The sequence below is a fragment of the Topomyia yanbarensis genome, chromosome 2, assembly GCF_030247195.1.
Source record: "Topomyia yanbarensis strain Yona2022 chromosome 2, ASM3024719v1, whole genome shotgun sequence".
Classification (NCBI taxonomy): domain Eukaryota; kingdom Metazoa; phylum Arthropoda; class Insecta; order Diptera; family Culicidae; genus Topomyia; species Topomyia yanbarensis.
In genome coordinates, this window is record NC_080671.1 from 39,352,038 (window position 1) to 39,373,319 (window position 21,282).

Below are 21,282 nucleotides of genomic sequence, written 5' to 3' on the forward strand. Positions count from 1 at the left end.
TTTACCAACTTTTGATAACATATTTAGTGAAATGAATATTATTGTATGATATTAAATCTAACCTTCAAAAAAGAGCTTCAACTATTTTTAACTCTGGCCCCAACCCCGAAAATAGAGTTAGAGGTATTTGTAAGGAGATTTTTCTAACCCGATAAAAGAGACGAATGACCCTAAGGTTAAAACTTCTATAATCGAAATAAATAACGTGAGTAACGTACCAACGGCAAAAAAATGTATGATTGCGAAGAAGTGTTATTTAAAATGGGGGATATCGTGAACAAAATATCCTAAAACTCAACCGTCCATACTTTTACAGAAGCAAGTAGATTTTTACACAAATACAGAAGCTATTTCCTTTAAGAAAAGATATAAATTTTAGTTTTCCGAGTTTGACTTCAAAAATAGCATTTAATGTATTGCCCACCTATTTTCCCATAGTGCAATGACGAAAACTTCAACCGAAGTAGGCGGGCGTTAAAAATTCTCCAAATGAAGTGAAATTTGGAATCTGAGCATACTTTATTATTTGTTACAATATAAAGGGAGATTTTGAGAATCAAATAAATCAAATGTAATAAGTGAGATCCTTGGCTTTAGTAATTTTAACCTGATACAATTCACCGTTGTCCCACCGTGCGATGACCGTGCAAACATAATCAATTTTCATTGAAGAGAGAAGGTTCCTGTTTCGACGAGTACCTACCTACCTTTGATGGTGCAGCACAATCACTGCATCCTTCTAATGGTCTGATATAGTGACTATGATGGATTGCAGGCAACGGCTTTTCAGTTTCTTTGCAATCCATGGTTGGGTCTTTCTGAATTGCTAGTAGGTGTTGGGATAGAAAAGTGTGAAAGCTATACTACGCTCTGAAGGTTTTTGATCTCGTTGAGCTTGAAACTAATTTAAAAATTTCAAATATTGTGGGAAAATAAATTGTGAACTTGCATTGAACTAAATCCAACTACTTAATAATGGTGTTATAAAAATAATATAGTGAATTCCACCGCAAGAGTCGAAGCTTCATAGTGATCGGCATGCATGCTTTCTACGGTAGTAATAAACTCACTCCGTAGTTGTCAATTAGTTCCACCATTCGCTATACCTTTGGCCTGTTGAATGAACTTCGCCCGTCATAGGCGATGCTATATTGCCAGTTCGACTTACCCTCAATATTTCAGACTAGCAGCCAAGCGGGCCGAGGGATTTGTCATCGAATTCGACGCCGTCGTCGTCGTCGCTTGCCGTAACAGATGAATGCCGATTGAGGTCCGGCCATTAAAAATACACGCGATTCTTTCATATTTCTTATTGATGCCATGGTCACAGTGTTTGCACGTTCGCGATGCTCGCCGATCTGCCCGTCTTGGGGCAACCAACTGAGTCGCAGAGATTTGAGAATGTGTAAATCTTTTGGTTATAAATAAATTGAATTGGTTGCGACGCGGGACCATTCCGGAGCGAAAAGACAGAACTCGTTCTCCGCGGGATGCCTATCCTGTTCAGTAAAATTAGCAAATCCCACCAAAAACGGTCAATGTACTTAATGAGATTCACAGAACCAGTTTAGTGTGGGCTTTAGTTTAGGAATGTTATTGGAGTATACGACACAAAATGCGGAACTTTAACTGGTGGTGGTTCTGCTGGCTGGATCTTCATGGGGCTTGTGAACAAGAGAATAACTTCGTCTGTCGTCGTTCTAATACTTGTCGCTTTTATTTCTAGTTGGTAAAACATTTCTACACTTTCATTCAACTAGACTGACTAAAATTATCTTACATACCTAGGAAACGCCCTTACAAAACGAAGGTTCTCTCACACAACTTTGCACTAACCTATGAGTAGATCTGGTAATGAGCAAATATGAACTTTGTTCTACGAACAGGGAATGAATTTTCTCCTTGAAGACTGAGACAGACTGATGGCGAAGTGGTTGAGGGGGTAGGGAATGTGATTAAACTACGGTGGTGAAATTTGGTGGTATCCATTGGACCAGTCCAGGGAGCCTACAGCTCTTTATCGGCGGGTTTTCCGTGGATCTCCCGCAACACTCTTTCCTCTTCCGCTTTGCGTTTTGCAGCGGCCAACCGGGCAGCACGCCTGACTCCGTAGGTGTTTTTGTAGAAATCGTTGAACAACATGTAGAAGAAGATTGCATTTGGCAGGGTGAAGCACACCGACCAGCGAGGATATCCACAATCAGTCCACAGCAGCTGGGCGGAGTGCATGAAGGCCATTCCGAACTGGATCTGTGTGTGGGTGAAATGGAATAATAAATGCATAAATTAAAGGTTTGTATGTTTTCTGGGCGAGATCGCTGACCATCTGCAGATCGGTGATGTATTTCTTCCACCACAGATACTTGTGGAACTGTGGACCCATGGCAGCCATCATGTAATAGCTGTACATCACAATATGAACGAATGAGTTGATTACTCCTGTGAAATAGTAGAAAGAGAAAAGAACACCGGACTCTGACATGTGCTCTCAACATGTAAAAATATCCGGAACATTCTCAATCAACTAATTGAGAATGTTCCGAGTCGAAAATGTATAATCAAACCTATGAACGTTCCGTGTCCTCCGGGGTAATACTTGGTGGCACCCCAGGAGATCATCGGCATCACCGTGTGGTGGTACAAATGCAGGAAGCTAATCTGTTTGTCTTTTTTCCGCAGTGTGAAGAATACGGTGTCTAGCAGTTCGGAAAGTTTGGCCAGGAAGTACACGTAGCATCCTCGGGCAACCTTTGCGGATTTTTGGAAGGGGAGATGGAAACAAGTACAAGTTGTTAATCTGTATATAAATTGAATCAATGGCGCAAAGATGATGTTAACATTACCCGCATTGCAGGGGGTGATTCTGTCCAATCCACCGGTTGACACCGCCAGCTGTAGTGTCGCAGCCATGCTCCGTCAAGACCCTGGGGAAATAGAGAAAAAAATGTTGTTGGATCAACAGGTTTCGTGTTAGTAAAATTATGATATTGGAAGTAGCAGTCTGGGGGTGCGGTTAACCCCCTCCCAAAGACTAAAAATAATTGGTTGTATCGATTTTGTTGGCTATTTCCGGCCAATTAAAGAATAAGAGAAATGAATACTATGAAATTGCAAGGTTGATATCTATCTCAAGTTTCTGGTTTTTCGACAGATCTGTGCATTGTGTCTTCAGCAATGTTGTTCAGGAGATCAACACCTACGAGGTGGTTTGCAAACTAGTTTGAGATTCTTCCACTAGGCGGTGACAGTAAGCATGTTATTTTTGGGCTACTACATCTCGAGTTCCTCATTTATTGGCAGAACGGAGTCTTCGGTACAGTTTCTCAAGAGATGAAAATCTACGAAGTGGTACATCGAATAGTTTGAGATTCTGCCACTAGCACAATGATGATTTCAAATTCTCAAGATTGTTACTATGTTTTAATTGCCGCAAGGTTCTACTGTACCGATTTTGTTGGCTATTTTCGGCAAATTTGAGACTAAGAGAAACGAAAGCAATGAAATTGAAAGACGGATAGGTATTCTAGAGCGAATCAGTTATAAACTTAGAACGGAAAACTAGAACTAGGCAGGCTCATATGGGCATAATCGAAAATATTGGCTTGACACTTCTCAAGATTGCGACCGTTTAGAAGTGCAGTTCCTTTGCTAGAGTTGTTGACTGAAGTAGTAGTTTTGACACCAAGGGAAACCTGGGACAGGATGTGCAATGTGGAAAAAGTGAGTGCCCATCGCGAACCAGCAGTTTACTGTCATCGCGAACCGGACATTTCTTGACAATTTTCATTAACTACGCAGTATCCAAGTATCCTGACTACATCAGAAACGTTTGGAGAGAAAATTTTGTACATTTTATTCTGATGTATTTATCAATAAAATAAGTAAAAGGTACGATTAACACGTAATTTTTTTTATTCGTTTCTACAAGTATGGCATGCAACTAGCGAGGTTGGCAGTGCAGCCAATTTCTTTGTCATATTTAGATATGTTGCTATAATACACATAATAATGACCGTTTTATTAACACACATTTCGCCAAAATTTATCTAGTACTAATCAATCTAACATTTTTATCACATACTACATGTTTCTAGCAAATTTGGCCAGCATAACAGCCTATTCATCAGAATCAAATTTGTAACACAAATATAATAGAGATGAAAATACTACCAAATAACGTTTTTCATTGCAACCAGTTCCAACAAGCTGTTATTACTAGATTTATTATTTTCCGTCTGAAATCTGCGAATTTAAGAAGTTTTGAAAATATATATATATATATATATATATATATATATATAGTATATATATATATATATATATATATATATATATATATATATATATATATATATATATATATATATATATATATATATATATATATATATATATATATATATATATATATATATATATATATATATATATATATATATATATATATATATATATATATATATATATATATATATATATATATATATATATATATATATATATATATATATATATATATATATATATATATATATATATATATATATATATATATATATATATATATATATATATATATATATATATATATATATATATATATATATATATATATATATATATATATATATATATATATATATATATATATATATATATATATATATATATATATATATATATATATATATATATATATATATATATATATATATATATATATATATATATATATATATATATATATATATATATATATATATATATATATATATATATATATATATATATATATATATATATATATATATATATATATATATATATATATATATATATATATATATATATATTGATAGTGGTTTTCACTGTTTCTTGGTAACCAAAGGCCGCAATCTTAGATTTTAAAATAACCTCACCTCCTTTTAAAAGGTGTCCATTAGGGTGGCACAAATTTTAGAATTCAGTAGAACCGATCTAAAACTACTCGCTATACGATCGCAATCAACCATGCAAAATGTTGATTTGATAGGTTGCACTATATTTTAGCACAAATGGTTTAAAGTTACACAAATTCCCCGAAGAGTGTAACAGGCTGCGACTTCTGGTTAAAAAGTTATTCTTTATACAATACGTAAGTGTCTACATAGTTGGTGAAAATTGAATTTATCTGGATACTCTGGTTGATACCTCAATCAAGTTAACCGTGATATGCTAGTCATAAACCGAATTAGTCAGCTATCAACATAGGCGGTTTTATAGTTCAGATGCGAGCGTCATAAATAGACAATCTGAAAGACATGAGTTCGGTTCTAAATTTTTAATTTTTTTTGCTGCATGTAAAGCGGGAACGTTATTATGTAGAATTGTTAGTTTCAAATGAAGTAGTAAGGGAGATCATAACCGTTATTTCTGACGTGTTATTTTATTTTAGCAAAGTTATGTTCTAGCGTTATATTTACGATGATACTCCAATCTCAATCCGTGGATGATTCGTTCAAAATTTTTGGTTACAATCTGGCGCATAGTGCCAGATATTGCCCGGCTTACTTAATTAACCTACCTTCAGTTTATGGGGCACTCTTTAGCAATTCCAGTTTCAGCTCCACAGCGATGTGGTGAACATCAGTTGAGCTTCAAAACAATGGGAATCTTTCCCGCTTCAGTCTCATTTCAGTTTTAATTTGCTAAAAGTATATTATAGCACACAAAAAATACATTAAAATAATTCTGTTACAAATCGATCCCAAGTCCTTTAGATCACATATTTCGGATGATACCATCTGGACTATATTTCCACTTTACACCAACAGTAAAACGTGACCACAACAAATACGTCAAGGTTCACTTGATTGAAGGTTCAGCTCGCCGGGTAGCCAGAGACAGCACTATTTTCATAACTTTCAGGGTAACGAAAGTTTAATTTTGCAATAACTCATGAACCAGTTGTCATAGCTATGAACTGTCTTTAGAAGAAGTTGTTCTACTTGACTGAATCTATAGAATGTATTATACAATATATTTTTCAGGAGCCCCAGGCGGTATATTTATGAATTTAATGAAAATGTATTATTTTCTCATAGTAAACTCCATACATACTTAGAATCATTTGTGCTAAAACATGCTCCAACAGATTTGATTCAGATTTAACATAGGAGTTCGTTGAAGGATTACGAGTTTTTCTAACTTGGTTCTGCGGTATTCAATTTTTTTCATACATCCTCGTGCCACCCTAGTGTCCATGTTGCCCTCATTTTAAAATGACTTCAACCATCGAGCTTGAGCTTAAGCTTGACCTTGTGCGACCACCCCCTGGCTGCTACTCCGTTATTGATCTGGACTAGCTGAAGTTACACAGGGAATCAGTAGATAATTATGCTTGGGATTAGGGAAACATCTTTCAATGTGCAACTCCTGGTAATCCTACAGTGTCTATTGATCAAAACTGGCGCTGGCCAGGTCCGAACGGAGAGATCGCGGAAGGAACGTTAGGCCGATACTTGCTTTTGCTAGAAGCCGTATATACTACTGCGCACTCCACAAGTATCACGGGAGGAGGATATTTGTTAGTAACTAGATATCGACCCATCAACTCATGAACCGGGAACCAACGGCTTTACTTCCCTTTCGAAAGAAGATTTTTCACCTCAAAAAAATCTCAACGACCTCGACTGGGATTGAACCCAGACTAACTGGGATGGGTGGCTGTCACGCTTACCACACAAGCAACTGCGCCTTCATTTAAAATAATTTTTACCATCGATTTCCATTTTCTATCATCTTGGACCTTTAACGAGCTCGACCGTTTACTCCTAAGACAAGACAAGGCAACTAGTAGTACGATTTCTGTATATTTCTGTATTTTGGTAGTACGTCCATCTCTGTTTCAATTTTTGTTGCAAATTTGATTCTGTTATGCTGGCCAAATTTGCTAGAATCATGTAGTATTGGATAAAAATGTTGGATTGATTAGTTCCAGATACATTTGGGCGAAATGTTAGTTAATAACACGGTAATTATTATGTGTATTGTGGCAATATATCTAAGTATGACAAAGAAATTGGCTGCACTGCCAAACTCGCTAGCTGCATACAGTCATCGGTAAACAATTATTCAGCAGGGTACAAGAGAGGCAAGCAAACTAAAAATACTGAGACAACTGCTCCAAGATGAAGAGAAAGAATGGTTCGGAACATTTGTCATTTTTGAGTGTATTTGTTTTATACTAGTAAAATTAGGCATGGCCGCCGGGTCCGTGGTAGTAAACAAAAACATCCGGACGAGCATCCCTATTCTTTGGTACACGATGAAAAGAGAGAAAAGTCTTCGGATCTTCTGATTCGATTACTTGGGACACTTTTTATCTCGAAACTAATAATAGAAAACAATTATTAACAAACCAAAACAAAACTTATATTAACAGAAAAGCCCACTACGTCATTTGTTTATTCTTTTCTTTTTCATATCCTCCTGATTTAACAGCTTCATCGAAAAAAATGACAAGCTCACTCATATAGACAAAAAATGTTCCTACCTGTATCCGTCTAGAGTTGTCTCGTCTTATCATAGCCTTTACCCTGTTTGTATTTTTTATCTTGGTCGGAGTTATTTTCCTGTCAGTGAGTGTTCATTCATATTCATTTGTGTGGTGGTTCATTGGCATGGTTCACTTCCATTAGCTGAGACCGTGCTAATGTAAGGTTGGTTTCCAATAGAAACTATAGTGGCAAAAGCGTCAAATGACCAGAACCTGTTATTCGATTGACAGTAAACTCTGAGTGACTCAAACGAAGACGGCAGCAGAACTCAACTGATATAGTGGTGGTACGCTTATAGTGAAAGAATCGCAGTTTCACTTGAAACGAATATTTTCGTTTGAAATTGATATTTTACCGCACTGCTCCCCGCACGTTGCAGCCATCGATTACAACCATTGGATGTCTCTGTATTCAATCCATTCAAATTTGCTCTTAACGCTCATTGTTCGAATTGGATGTTAATGAATCCCGGTCGACCGATGACAATCTTCGAACTTCCTCAAATTATCACCAGGAGTAACTTGGAGCTACGGAGTGAAATATTAAAAGTGAATTTACAAAGTTCGGAATTTGGCCGCATGATGCTGATGTATTTCAAGATGCTGACTATCTACCATACCTTCAGTCACAGGCAGACCGGAACCACGTCAACTGCCCGAAGTTGAATCAATGCATTTAGATGGCACGTTGTTGGACATTAGGCCGATTCCAGGAGCATCGCCGTGGAAAAATGATCCGTGTCGTGATAGGAAATCACAAAGCTATTTTGACTAATGATGTTTTCGTTACTACCCTGGCCGAGAAAGAGGCGTCAGCGCATAAACCAAAAAGGCGCGATCGACATCAGATAAAGGGAGGAATAATGAAAGCAAAGCAGTTCATGTATCTCCGCAGGCTAGTTTACCAACGCACTTTAGTAAACGCATACGAGGATAACAAATAATTTACTTCGAACCAGACTAGAATTCCGATCAATTCATTTAGTACAATTTGATTCGAAATTTTCTTAAAAGCTATTTAAATTATACTGAAACACATTTGAATACTGAAACATATTTGAATGAGTTTTTTACTTCTGTTGCGAAAAAACGTGTGGTCCTCATTGGACCAGGCTTGGGGTAATTCGGACCTGAGTCTCGAAGTACTTTCGGGCGTTCTCCCGCTAAAAAGTAGATTTTGTGAACTCTCATATCCATTGCTCACCCGATGCGACATTCTGAACCCGTTGGTGATTGAAAACTTCGAGAGGCTCTTCGAGCTTAATTCTCAAACCCGATTTATGTCCTTGTACTTTGACTTCATGGCACAGAGCTTCAATCCTTCTTCGTACAATCCCAACCGTGTCCGTTTCCTAGATACTTCTGATTCTACTGTGTTCTTCGACACATCTATGAAGGAAGAGATTCGTGGAATCCCGGATCATATACGCCCGCAAGTGATCCCCAATAATTTTATGATAAATTCCGAGAAGTCGACTGTGACAAAATGTTCTACACTGACGGATCAAATCTCGATGGGTCCACTGGCTTCGGTATCTTCAGTAATACTATCACCGCTTCATTCAATCCCAATGATTCCGCTTCAGTTTACGTCGCAGAATTAGTTGCTATTCAGTACACCCTTGGCATCATCGAGACTCTGCCCAAAGATCACTACTTCATCATTTCGGACAGCCTCAGCTCTATCGAGGCTCTTCGTGCGGTGAAGCCTAAAAAACAATTCCCGTATTTTCTGGGGAAGATACGGGAGTCTCTGAGCAAGTTATCTGAAAAATCTTACCAGATTACCTTTGTTTGGGTCCCCTCTCATTGCTCTATTCCGGCCAATGAAAAGGCCGACTCTTTCGCAAAGGTGGGCGCATTACAAGGTGACATCTACGAAAGACCAGTTTGCTTCAACGAATTTTTCAGTATTTTTCATCAGAATACACTCGACAGTTGGCAAAACTCGTGGAGCAATGGTGAACTTGGACGATGGCTATATTCGATTATCCCGAAGGTATCAACGAAGCCTTGGTTCAGGGGGGTGAATGTGGGTCGGGATTTCATACGTGTAATGTCCCGGCTTATGTCCAATCACTACACATTGGATGCGCATTTGCGACGTATTGGGCTCACAGAGAGTAGTCGGTGCGCTTGTAATGAAGGTTATCACGTCATCGATCACGTTGTCTGGGCGTGTATTGTGGCGCTAGATCGCAGTTAAAGGATTCCCTCCGGGTCCGAGGTAGACCACCCGATGTTCCAGTTCGTGATATCCTGGCGTGTCGCGATTTTCCCTATATGTCTCTCATCTACCTTTTTATTAAATCGACAAATATTCTAATCTAGCCCATATCCTTTAATAATTATTGTTCAATGTTGTATATCGAATCGTATTTTTAGTTTAAGATAGTTATAAAAAATGTTCCTATCAATATTAAAAAATATTTGTGCACTCTAGCCTTTTAGATTTAAGACATTTAAAATGTAAAAAAAGAATTTGGCACTGCCAAGCTAACGCATTTGTGCCTATTAAATAAACGAACTGAATAAAAAAGATATAGCTAAAAGCCATCAGAGAAAAAAATGTGCGCAATGGATCAGGCTTTCAGAAAAAAAATGTTTTTGCAAATCGGTTGACAAGCTTTCATTTTCTAGCTCAAGAACTCTTACTAGGTCCGAATTAAATGTTGCACAGATGTTCCACAGGGTATTATAACTTTCATATAATTTTAAAATAATTTTTTTAGTTGAATAAGATTAAAGGACGCCATATAAAAATTTTGTGAGCGTATCTTCGGAATACACTCACCCTTAGTGACATTCACCATTTCGAAATTAGTTCAAAGTTCGCCTCCTAGTGGAAAAATCCCGTACTAGTTTTGATTTTGTGGGCAACTTTGGCAACTGCTGACAAATCCGGAAATTGAGGTACATTGGGCCAAAAAATGACAGGCTCACAGGGGGAACCAAAATTTATCAAGTTTCCACGAACATTTAAAAAAGATCATTGCGGAAGAGATGCCGCATGTGCGGTTGAGACGCCGCACCGTGGTCACAAACTGAAAAATGGTGAACGAAAGTAGCTTTAGCTCTTGTTGATGTTTTTGTGATTAGGTGTCTTCAGCTGAGTTGCATGAAGTTTGATTACACCTATGAATCGGCTAGCTCCTTTACTTTTCTTAAGGGGGTACTACCATTTCTAGAAACATTTTTTTATTCAACATTTTAAAAATGTTTTAAGTTGGAGTAACTGAATTAAGGGTACTATTTATTTATATGTTTCTACGAGCAATATATATATATATATATATATATATATATATATATATATATATATATATATATATATATATATATATATATATATATATATATATATATATATATATATATATATATATATATATATATATATATATATATATATATATATATATATATATATATATATATATATATATATATATATATATATATATCTATGTGTTGATACGTGTTCCTTAAAAGCAGTTTATGGCTGTTTCTTCAACAATGATTTATATTACTTAGGTTTGATCTTGAAAAATTTATTTTGAAAAAGCATCAATTCGTTGAAATTTTCATTTTTATTCCAATATTGACATCACTACAAATCAATGCGTTCACGAAAATTAGTGCCTGAAACTTTAAAGAATAAACCGAAGTAACTAATACTTAGATACATATCGCCCGTTTAAATATATAGATAAATAGACTTGAATTCTTATGTTAGGTTAGCTTGTGGATATACCTTATTGAACTTGACGCAAATGATCATTTAATGGCATTCCGAGGTGAAAAAATACATTTTAGCTACGTATCCTCTGCCATCTAGTGCAGCATCTCACCCGCAATTTTTATGCGGCATCTATCCCAATTGTAGGGGAGAGATGTCGCACGACGACATTTTCCTCCGAAATTATGGATGATCATGCTCATGATCAGAATGCCTTATAAAAGGTTCCAGCTATTCAACCGATGCATGACATACAAAAAAAAATCGAACAATTTACAAAACATGAAATTTTAATGCGGTGCTAAAAAATTTTCGGCGCTCCGTGATGCAACTGGACGCACTTAATCATTAAATAAATTTTCATGAGTTAATAATAAGAATTGTTTTACATTTTCAGTATCGTAATTCTTCGAAAGTAAAACTCACAATATCATATTAACGTATAAAAGTGACGAGATATAGAGAGTGCGGCATCTCACCCGACGCGGCATCTCTCCCGAAATTCCTCTATTCAAATATTTGAATATTCGGGAATTCCGCGCACACACACGCACTGAACAGAAAAATCGTTGTATGTATGTAATTCGTTGTTTAAATTATTGTATGTATGTATGTAATTCGTTGTTTAAATTATTCACGCACGCTTGCGTTGTTTTCGCAGGGCACTACGCAAACGGCGAATTTCAGCGTTCCACCATGGATATTTGAAATCCATCCCCCTATTTGCTCGTTTCAGTTGAACCCTTTGGGTGAGTATCCCAAGTAACCAATGAGCATTATAACGTATCCTAATATCTGCTTTAGATCCACATATAAAGCTGTCTTAAAGAGCCGTGAAGCCCTAAATACTGATATAATGCTGGTATTATGCGAGAAAAGGCGGAATATAGTGCTATTACTGTGCAGAGATTGAAAGCTGGTTTCTGCAGCACTAATGCTATTATATAGCACCAGCGTACAAATTTCAAATTTGAAAGCCTAATATTGGCACTACTAATGCTATTAAAAAGCTTCAGTTTGCTGTCATTGTCCGCCATGGTTTTAAAACCATTTCGTATGTTTCCTTTCGGTATGATGAGCAAAAACGAAAAATTTTAAAATAAAATGTTCTGCTTAAAACCGTAATTGACTCATCTAATGCATTGTAATGAATATCCTTAATGGGTTTTGGTTCTCACACCCTTTAGTGAGTCTCGAACTGAGGTACATTGCCTCGTTTTTTACGGTAAGTGTGCTGCGTTTTCTCCCTGGACTACATTGCATATGTTCGATTGAAATGAAATATGCCGAATATAATCTTCAAGAAGAGTTGCATAACAAATAAACCCACAGCATTACAATAGCATTACATCGGATTTTTATTTGCTCTATACTGGCACTAAATGCACTTGTAAAGCTTACATGCTTTAAAGATCCTTGAAGCATGTACGCGTTATATCAGCTTTATATACGCATATAGAGCAAGCGATAATGCTATATGTCGGCTGTGCAGTTATGCTTTATTGATGCTAATATTGAGCTTTATTGCGTTGTTAATGCTGTAATGGAGTTTCAATGCAACATTAGTGCAAATGTATAGCCAATATAGTGCAATGGCTTAATGCTTATGGTTACTTGGGATATCATATACTTTGTTGTAGAACAATGGGACTGCATCAAGAAGCTCATTGCAACACAATAAGTCGGTCCAGTCGACAGTGGTAATCAGTGAGGAGATTTCGTCAAAGTTGCAAAGGTTAAAGTCTAAATCAAGTTCGTCAATCGAGTGAAATGAATCATCTCCAGTGTTGGTGCGTACATCTAGCCGTAGGACAAACGGTTTGTGGTGGGGAAGGACTTTGAGAATAGCAGTCGGAGGCTCAAGCAGCTCTGCGATATCCGTGTGGTTTACGAATGCAAGATCGAGGATCCTCCCGTTCAGAATTAAAACAAAATTGCCGTCGTCTAGGAATCGGTTGGTTTTTGGTACTGCGTCGATCAAAGTTTTAAAGTTGGTTCGAATTTCCACCTGTGATTCCTCCAATATGTGTCAATGGTGGATTCAACGGACACCAAGGCGTTACGAAGACGTGCTTTGTACCTGATATTTGTGCAGGTTTTACACATCCAAAATAAGTTAAACTTGTTAAGAACAGCGGCAAATAAATAGTCGTATAGTCCGCAGCATTTCGCGCAAAATAATGAAGAACAAAAATTGCCAAATTTGATAGCATTACGACCATTGGAAAAAATATCAGTGCATGCGGTAGTGAGAGGGTTACTAGGTGGAATGCTCGATAACGGATGACGCCACTTACACCCTTTCTCGTTCTGACCTGAGTACATATAACCCAGTAAAGTTCAGCCTGAATTAAGCTGGAATTCTGGCTGGTTCCAGTTCGTATACCGGCTCCAATGATACAGTTAGAATCGGTTGTGTCACTGGAGTCGGTATACGAACTGGAATCAGCCAGAATTCCAGTTCATTTCCGGCTGAGCTTAACTGGGAAGGAGAGTTACGACACTGTCAAAATTGGAACAATTATTTATTTGTCAGAGTCATTCCAAACGAGTCAAATTCATCTATTTTGGCAGGTCGTTTGTTCGTTTGGAATATCACTGACTAATAATCATGACAGTTGTCTTCATAAGGAGATCAGAAGGGATGGCAACTGATGGATGTAGATGTTTATGGCGATGATGTTCATTTCTGCTGGGTGATGAACAATTATGTTACAGATATAAGGGCTTATTGAATTGATAGGTGGTATTTGATGGTGGCAGAATGACGAGGTGGCGGTAGCATTGTCGGAAATTTTTTTGGATGCTGTGGTTCTACCTAGGTTCTAGAGTTTTGGCTCTCTGTGTTTTATATGATCGGACTCTTTCGCTCGTAATTCTGGAACCAATACTTCGTTCAATTCGTGATCAGGACCAAAAATTCAAGCAATTTTGAGCTCATTACAATTAGTTTTGCATCATTTATATATAGTGATTATACCGGTGTATATGGGAATTTCGCATGTTACCGCATACTTAAACCCGCAACACAGAAACAAGAGCTCCGATTTCAATAAAATTTTATAGCAGTGAATACGGATGTTGTGGCTTTCATTTGAGACTAATTTTGAGATAATCGTGTAAGACATTTCTGAGAAGCAAATGTGCATGCAATTCAGGAACTTAGCCACCTTCCCGAAGCTTCCGGTTCCGCCGAAGGTGTCCAAAATGGTCAATGTGGGTTTTATTGGACATCAGTGAGCTGAAGCTATAAATCCAAGCAATTTAGAAGACATTTTCTGACGTTTTGCATTTTTTAGATAACATGCTGGTTCCGATATATATATATATATATATATATATATATATATATATATATATATATATATATATATATATATATATATATATATATATATATATATATATATATATATATATATATATATATATATATATATATATATATATATATATATATATATATATATATATATATATATATATATATATATGGGAATTTCATGCCTGCCGCACTCTTCAACCCGTAGCTCCAGTCGAAAATTAAATAAAATTCAATGGCAGCCTATGGGAACGTCGTACCTTTCATTTGAGACTAAGTTTAAGGCAATCGGTTCAGCCATGTCAGAGTAAACGTTGTGCATTTTTTGGTCACATACACACACGGACACACACAGACATTTACCGAACCCGACGAACTGAGTCGAATGGTATAAGAGATCAGGCTCTTCGGGCCTCGGTTAAACGGTCGATTTTCAGAGTGATTGAATAGCCTTTCTGTAGGAGAAAGGAAAAAAACCCATATGAAGAACTCGAACTCGAGAATAAGCTGAATAAGAACTGTTCAAGCCAATATCCAGCTAAATTGTTTGTTGGATCAGAAACTCAAAAAGAAATTAAGGTGGGTTACTGGTTTTTACCTGATTAACAGTAAATAACCCCTGGATTCTGAGGATAAGTTGAAAAATGAGACCACAGATTACAGACATTTATTCATTTTATTTTTTTCTTTGCTATTTTTACCAGTCATAAACTAAATTTTCGGATTAAAAGTAGTTGTTTTTACAAATTTGCATCACCAACTTACAGTGTCTAGAGTATTATTTTTTCAAAATCGAGCTAATTTTATTGTCCAAAAGGAAATCGCCGTATTTTTTTCAAAAAACTCTTCACCAATCTGACACTTTTTAATGCATCTCAATAAAAAGTAATTGGAAGAGTTGCTGGACTCCTAACAAGTAGATTTCATAAGATTGGAACACTTCTCATTCCTGCGTTATGGACGAAACGAAAAGGTGGCAATATAGTTGCCATTGCTTTATAAAGGGTTAAAACTCGATTTTCAGAGTGATTGCATAACCTTTCTATAGTTCTATCGGAGAAAGGCAAAAAGGTTTATAAAAGAAATTCATACGTGATGGATTCTGATCCTGTGATTCAAATAAAATTCAGTGGTAACTAATGTGAATACTGTTGTATTCATTAAATGCTAAGATCGTGAGAAATATATTTCCTCTGATCTTTCAGAATCCTCAACAGTTCTCAATGTGGTCAAAAAGACTACAATTTGCAATTAGTGATCAGGACCAACATGCGCATGTGACCGGATGCTTCAACCTGTAACTCAGGAACCGAAATTCATAATAAAATGTAATCACTAGCAGCCTATGGGAATGTTGTACTTTTCATTTGAAATTAAGTTAGATAAAATCGGTTCTGCCATCTCCGAGTACCCGTTGTGCAATTACTAGTCACATACATACACACACGGACACACAGACATTTGCCGAAATCGACAAACTGAGTCGAATGGTACAAGAGACTCAGCTCTCCGGGCCTCGGTTAAAAAGTTCATTTTCAGAATGATTGAATAGCCTTTCTATAGGAGAAAGGCAAAAATGGATGACTCTAAGGTTAAAACTTCTATAATCGAAACAAAAATATATTAGTTTGATGAATTTGGAAACGATTCAATCCTTCCCCCAAATGATATAAGGTTAAATTACCCCTTCAATTACTCACCTCAAAAAACAACCACAAGCTGACTAGCACCTGCAGGAAGTTGTACACCACCAGAAACTTTTGCATCTGGAAGGGCTTCCGGTTGGCCATATATTTCGGTCCGAAGTTCAGCACAAAGTACAGGTAGCTGGCGATGATGGTGAGACCCGGAACCGGTGAAGAAATCAGCGGCCAATGGTTCGTCCTCGGGTCGGCCAGCTCGGTGAACAGGAAGTCCCAGTAGTTGGACGACGTTGTGATATTTTGCGAAGACATTTTGGTGTGTGTGTGTGTGCGCGTGTGTTTTGTGTGCTGCGTTTAGCTAATCCTAATAACTAGAGTAATTGACTTTTCACTTAGAGCAAGCTCGAGGGTGGCTTGTCGTTTCGACTTTATTCACTAACTAACTACGGGTAACTGACATTAGCTTTCTGCGGCTGTCGGGTTGCCACTTGGAAGAACTCGGTTCAGGAAAGGGTGCTCGTAGATTATCTGAAAGTAAACAGGAAAGGAAAGCCGTCATCAGTACTTGTTTAATCAGGAAGATAATCCAGGAAGTGAATACCAAATAGGCTTAGGCTAGAAACGAACGAGTTATGGGATTCAAATGCTGACTTTAACTGTTAGGATCGCCAGCAGCTATTCTGCTCATAGCACACGAAGGTCCTTCAAACATTCAGTTATGGATTGCTGTGCAACTTCCACACGAGTATTTGTGCTAATAGGACGAGTATCGCGGTCAGTCCATATGGATGCTGCCGGTTGGTCGGTGCAAGTCGACACAGTTCTCTTCGAATAATAAAAAAAATGCTGCACTAAACTCGTGCTAATGTGGTTGGCATTGAACGAAATACCGTTCGAATCAAGCCCATGCAGCAGAGAATGACTATGTTTCGAGAGAGTGTAAATATGTACTCGGTACACTAGGGTTTCACGGAGACGAACATATCCTTTGGTAGAATTAGCGTGAAATCGCAAAAAAATAGCATCGCTAGAATCGCTTTTCTCGTTTTACAGAGAGCCGGCACCGGTGCGGTTTTCAAACTTGTTTTCTCGGGGTATTGGAGATGGAAACAAATATCAAGTAGTTTTGGTGAAGGGGGCATAAATACGTTAAAGCGAACAACTTTTAGAACTGTTCTGAACCATTCAGTTACTAGTTACTGGATTTGAGAACTAGCCACGTAGCGTCCGCTTTGCTATTTCCAAGTGGTTTATTTGATCACTATAAAGAGCTTTAAACTTCGTCGATAGTTGCTTCAGGAGATGTTATTCTGATGACTCAGCGTGCGGAGAATTTCGCTCATAGTTCTAAAGCGGAACCATATTACGGCCGTTCAGTATTACACTTCCTATTATTATACCTCAGACACATTCACAAAAAATGTTGGTCAATCATCTTAAACCAATGTATAAAAAAACTTTGATACACAAAAAACATTTGTTTGGCTTCCACTATGAAGTTCATAAATTTCTTCTTTACAAAGGTCATGCATGAAAACCTCCACAAATAAACTACACCTAGGCTTCCAAATCATTTTGCGTTTTTCATTGAAACTCTGCCATTTAACATTGCTGAAAGGGGAGGAAGTGTAAATATGTCATGCTTCTGAGGTTTGAACTGGATGATCAGCTATAGAATTTAAAACTACTCTGTGAGAAAATTAGGCTTCTAGAAGAAAAATCAATGTTCTTGTATCAGATGAGAAAAAGCGACGAGAAAAATATATCAGGATAGATATAATTACGGACGAGAGTTACTTAAAAGAGACTCTCTAACAATTCTAGATCATAAGATTGAAAGAAAGTGGCACACGTTGAAAATAATTTGTGCAACGCCATTCGGAAGCTTAGACTCTTTTTTTCTTCTTTTTTGCCTATTATACAGGTGGAGGAATAGTTTGTGGCATTTTGAGAAGTATGTATTATTCGTTATTAAGACCAATAAGTGGTGCTATGATGGTTCTGACATTTAGCTGGTCGTTTTAAAAAACAAGTGAAAATACTGCTTCAAAATCCGCCTAGTACGGCGCAAAATTCTACGTAGAGTTTAACCTTTATTTAATATTTCGAGGCTTACTTTAATTCTGTTCAAATTGTCATTTGCCGTTAACATATCCCAATGAAAAGTCGAATCTTGTGTTTCGTATTGTTCTCAGTTACACGCAAAAGAACACAGGAACAGGCAAACAAAGTACAATGCAAATGCCCACGCGAATAAAAAATCACGCAATAACATGCAAACGCTCGAGCGTTTCGTAATAATACAACGTCGGTCACAAACGCGATCATTCACGCAAACTCACTCCAACGATCTCGCAATCATGCTTCTGGTGACTAAGTTGACATCATGTGCCGACATACAAACGCCTGCGCCACTCCAAAACTTATAAAGGCTAAACAACAAGTCTTATGGCGCCATAGTTATAGACTCCAGTGAGATGGGGAGCTCACTTTCTCTCTTCGTCTGAACCGTATACTCAAAATTAAACATCAAAATTACGGTCCGTACAAACACTCAAAAGCTCACGTGAATATACAAACGACACGGTTCGTCACATTATAGATCTGTTCGCGCCTGTGCACATGCAATCGCGATCATTGACCAGCAGGTATGCCCGCGTCCACGTATACATAAAACGCTCCAGCGGCGATCAAGTCAGTTTGATAGCACCTACGAATTTATAAACGATAGTCCGTTTATTTCAACACACGTTCTCACGTCATTATGAATTGGTCACGCCTTCTGTCTCGTTTCAAATAAAAGGATAGGTAGGTGATGTCAGAGACATAAGCGAAGTGAAGTAGAATACACTTTAGGCTGTTAATACAAATGCTACAATTTTTACTATCTTCTGAAAGCTTTGACTAAAACCAGTTATTTTGGTATTTCTTATAGAAATACCGAAATAACAGTACATGCATATCGAATTTTCTGCTGTTGCCACATGAATTTTTCACTATCATTAAATACCCTTTTCAGAATTACCATAAGAGATTCCATATGTTCGAATATGTTTGAATATTTTAGAATTCGACGTATGTGTACCAATATTTCGGTATTTTCATTCGAAATACAAAAATAACTGGTTTAATACAACCTTTCAGAAGATAGTAAAAAAAGGCAGCATTCGTATTAACAGCCTAAAGTGTATTGTATGTCACTTCGATTATGTCTCTGACATTACCCACTCATCTTTGCTTGTTTTCTCTGATGGTAGCCGATTTCCTCGGTTTCTTGTTGGTCTTCTTTGGCATCAGAATGGCTTGGATATTAAGCAACACACCACTCTGGGAAATAGTCGCACCGGAGAGCAATTTGTTCAGCTCTTCGTTATTTCGAAAGGCCAGCTACAGCTGACATGGAATGATCCTGGTCTTCTTGTTATCACGGGCAGCGTTGACTGCCAGCTCCAATACTTTGGCGGCATGATATTCTATTATTGCTGCCAAGCAAACGGGTGCTCCGGCACCGACACGCTCGGGATAGTGACCCTTTCTCAGCAAACAGCGGATTCGGACGACAGAACGTGCTGGATGCAATCGCATATAATCTCTGGTTTTGTACTAGGTTCAATTCGAAGTCAAAGGGGCTGGTCATCGAACAAAAACAGTTTACCTCCATCGTCAAAGACGTGGAGCTAGTCTAGCTCGCTTGCAATCGAATTATACGGACCAATCATGGTGCAGATAATGATTGCTTTCACAAAATCCATTTACTTTTTTTTTCAAAATTAAGTTTGATTTTTTTGTGTTTCGAATTAATCTCGTCAGTAACTAGCACCAACTAGGTGTCTAGTTAGACGATGTATCTAAAACTAGTACCCAAATTAGCACTAGTTAGACACAAAACTTAAATTAAGTTTGATTCCAGCGAAATTCCTGGGACATCACCCGGGAAAAATCAGTTGCAAAGATGTTCACATATGTCATGTGAATTGTTTGGAATTTTTTGTATTCAACTAATGCTAATTTGGGTACTGGTTTTAGATACTTCGTCTAACTAGACACCCAGTTGGTGCTAGTAACTGACGAAATGAATTTGAAACACAAAAAAAATCAAACTTAATATAAGTTAGATTTTGTGGTTTAATTCAATTTTCCTTCTTGGGAATTAACATTTCATTATTTTCGTTATTTTCACTAATTGTACGTTCTACAGAATTAGTTGCAAAATGTTGTACATATTTCCAATCAGGTAGCGTAAAAATATAATGTTTTCATTCACTAGAGTCGTATGGTCAAGTAGGTCAGTTTTCTTTGGCGAGCTCGCGTGATGGTATTTTTGCATTGATTTTGACAAATAAGCACTCGTTGGAAAGGTTGTACATCTGGCAATGTTTTAGAAATAATGATTCTATGCATGGCTAAATATTTCTCAAACTAAATCCAATAAGGCAAAGTTACTTTTTTACGATGTTTTTTAAAATCTAGGGGTACGATAGGTCACTATAATCGAGCTCAAATAAGACAATGTGCACACCTAGAAAATCAACGGTTTAACTTTTATTTCAAGGGTATGAATACCGCAGATTATTATAAAATTAATAACACAAATAATAAATGCAATTCATTAACGTCATTCAGGTATGAAAATGAGGAAGTGGCAAATGATGTGAAAAATCATAAATCCGCGGAAAGAAATTTTGAACCAAGCTTTTTTTCAGCAGCTGTGTCTGGTTTTGTAATTGCACATGACTTCTTCGGTGACCTCGTCGTCGCCAGAGTGTAGAATTGAAGTTGTGAATTCCGGTTAACGCGGTTGTTTAGCTGTGCGACGATCACGTTTGCACTTCGGAGTATTTTTTTTATTACTTTTCCTTCTCTTTTTCAATCATGTGTTTTCGATTATCTACTCCAACAACATTTACAATTATTATATTGTTAACTCACGCGAAATATCTGACGCGATGACGAGCACTTTCCTTTCACACGAGCACATAATGGTTCGAACGGAACCTTGAATTGTTTAGAGGCTGATCGAATGCTGGCGCCATCTTGTATA

At 37.1% G+C, this 21,282-nt stretch overlaps 1 protein-coding gene across 2 annotated transcripts in view; it reads right to left on the reverse strand.

Annotated features, from left to right (window-relative positions):
- Nucleotides 1–1,692: 1,692 nt before the first annotated feature.
- LOC131683202 (elongation of very long chain fatty acids protein AAEL008004-like) overlaps nt 1,693–21,282 on the reverse strand; it is a 94,236-nt gene continuing 74,646 nt past the window's right edge. For both annotated transcript variants that reach the window (XM_058965038.1, XM_058965039.1), the window contains 5 exons: nt 16,299–16,769; nt 2,844–2,924; nt 2,565–2,748; nt 2,324–2,439; nt 1,693–2,250 (listed from right to left, as the gene is read on the reverse strand). In XM_058965038.1, coding sequence (XP_058821021.1) covers nt 2,008–2,250; nt 2,324–2,439; nt 2,565–2,748; nt 2,844–2,924; nt 16,299–16,553 — 879 coding nt within the window. In that variant the 5' untranslated portion in view covers nt 16,554–16,769 and the 3' untranslated portion in view covers nt 1,693–2,007. The remainder of the gene's footprint in view (nt 2,251–2,323; nt 2,440–2,564; nt 2,749–2,843; nt 2,925–16,298; nt 16,770–21,282) is intronic.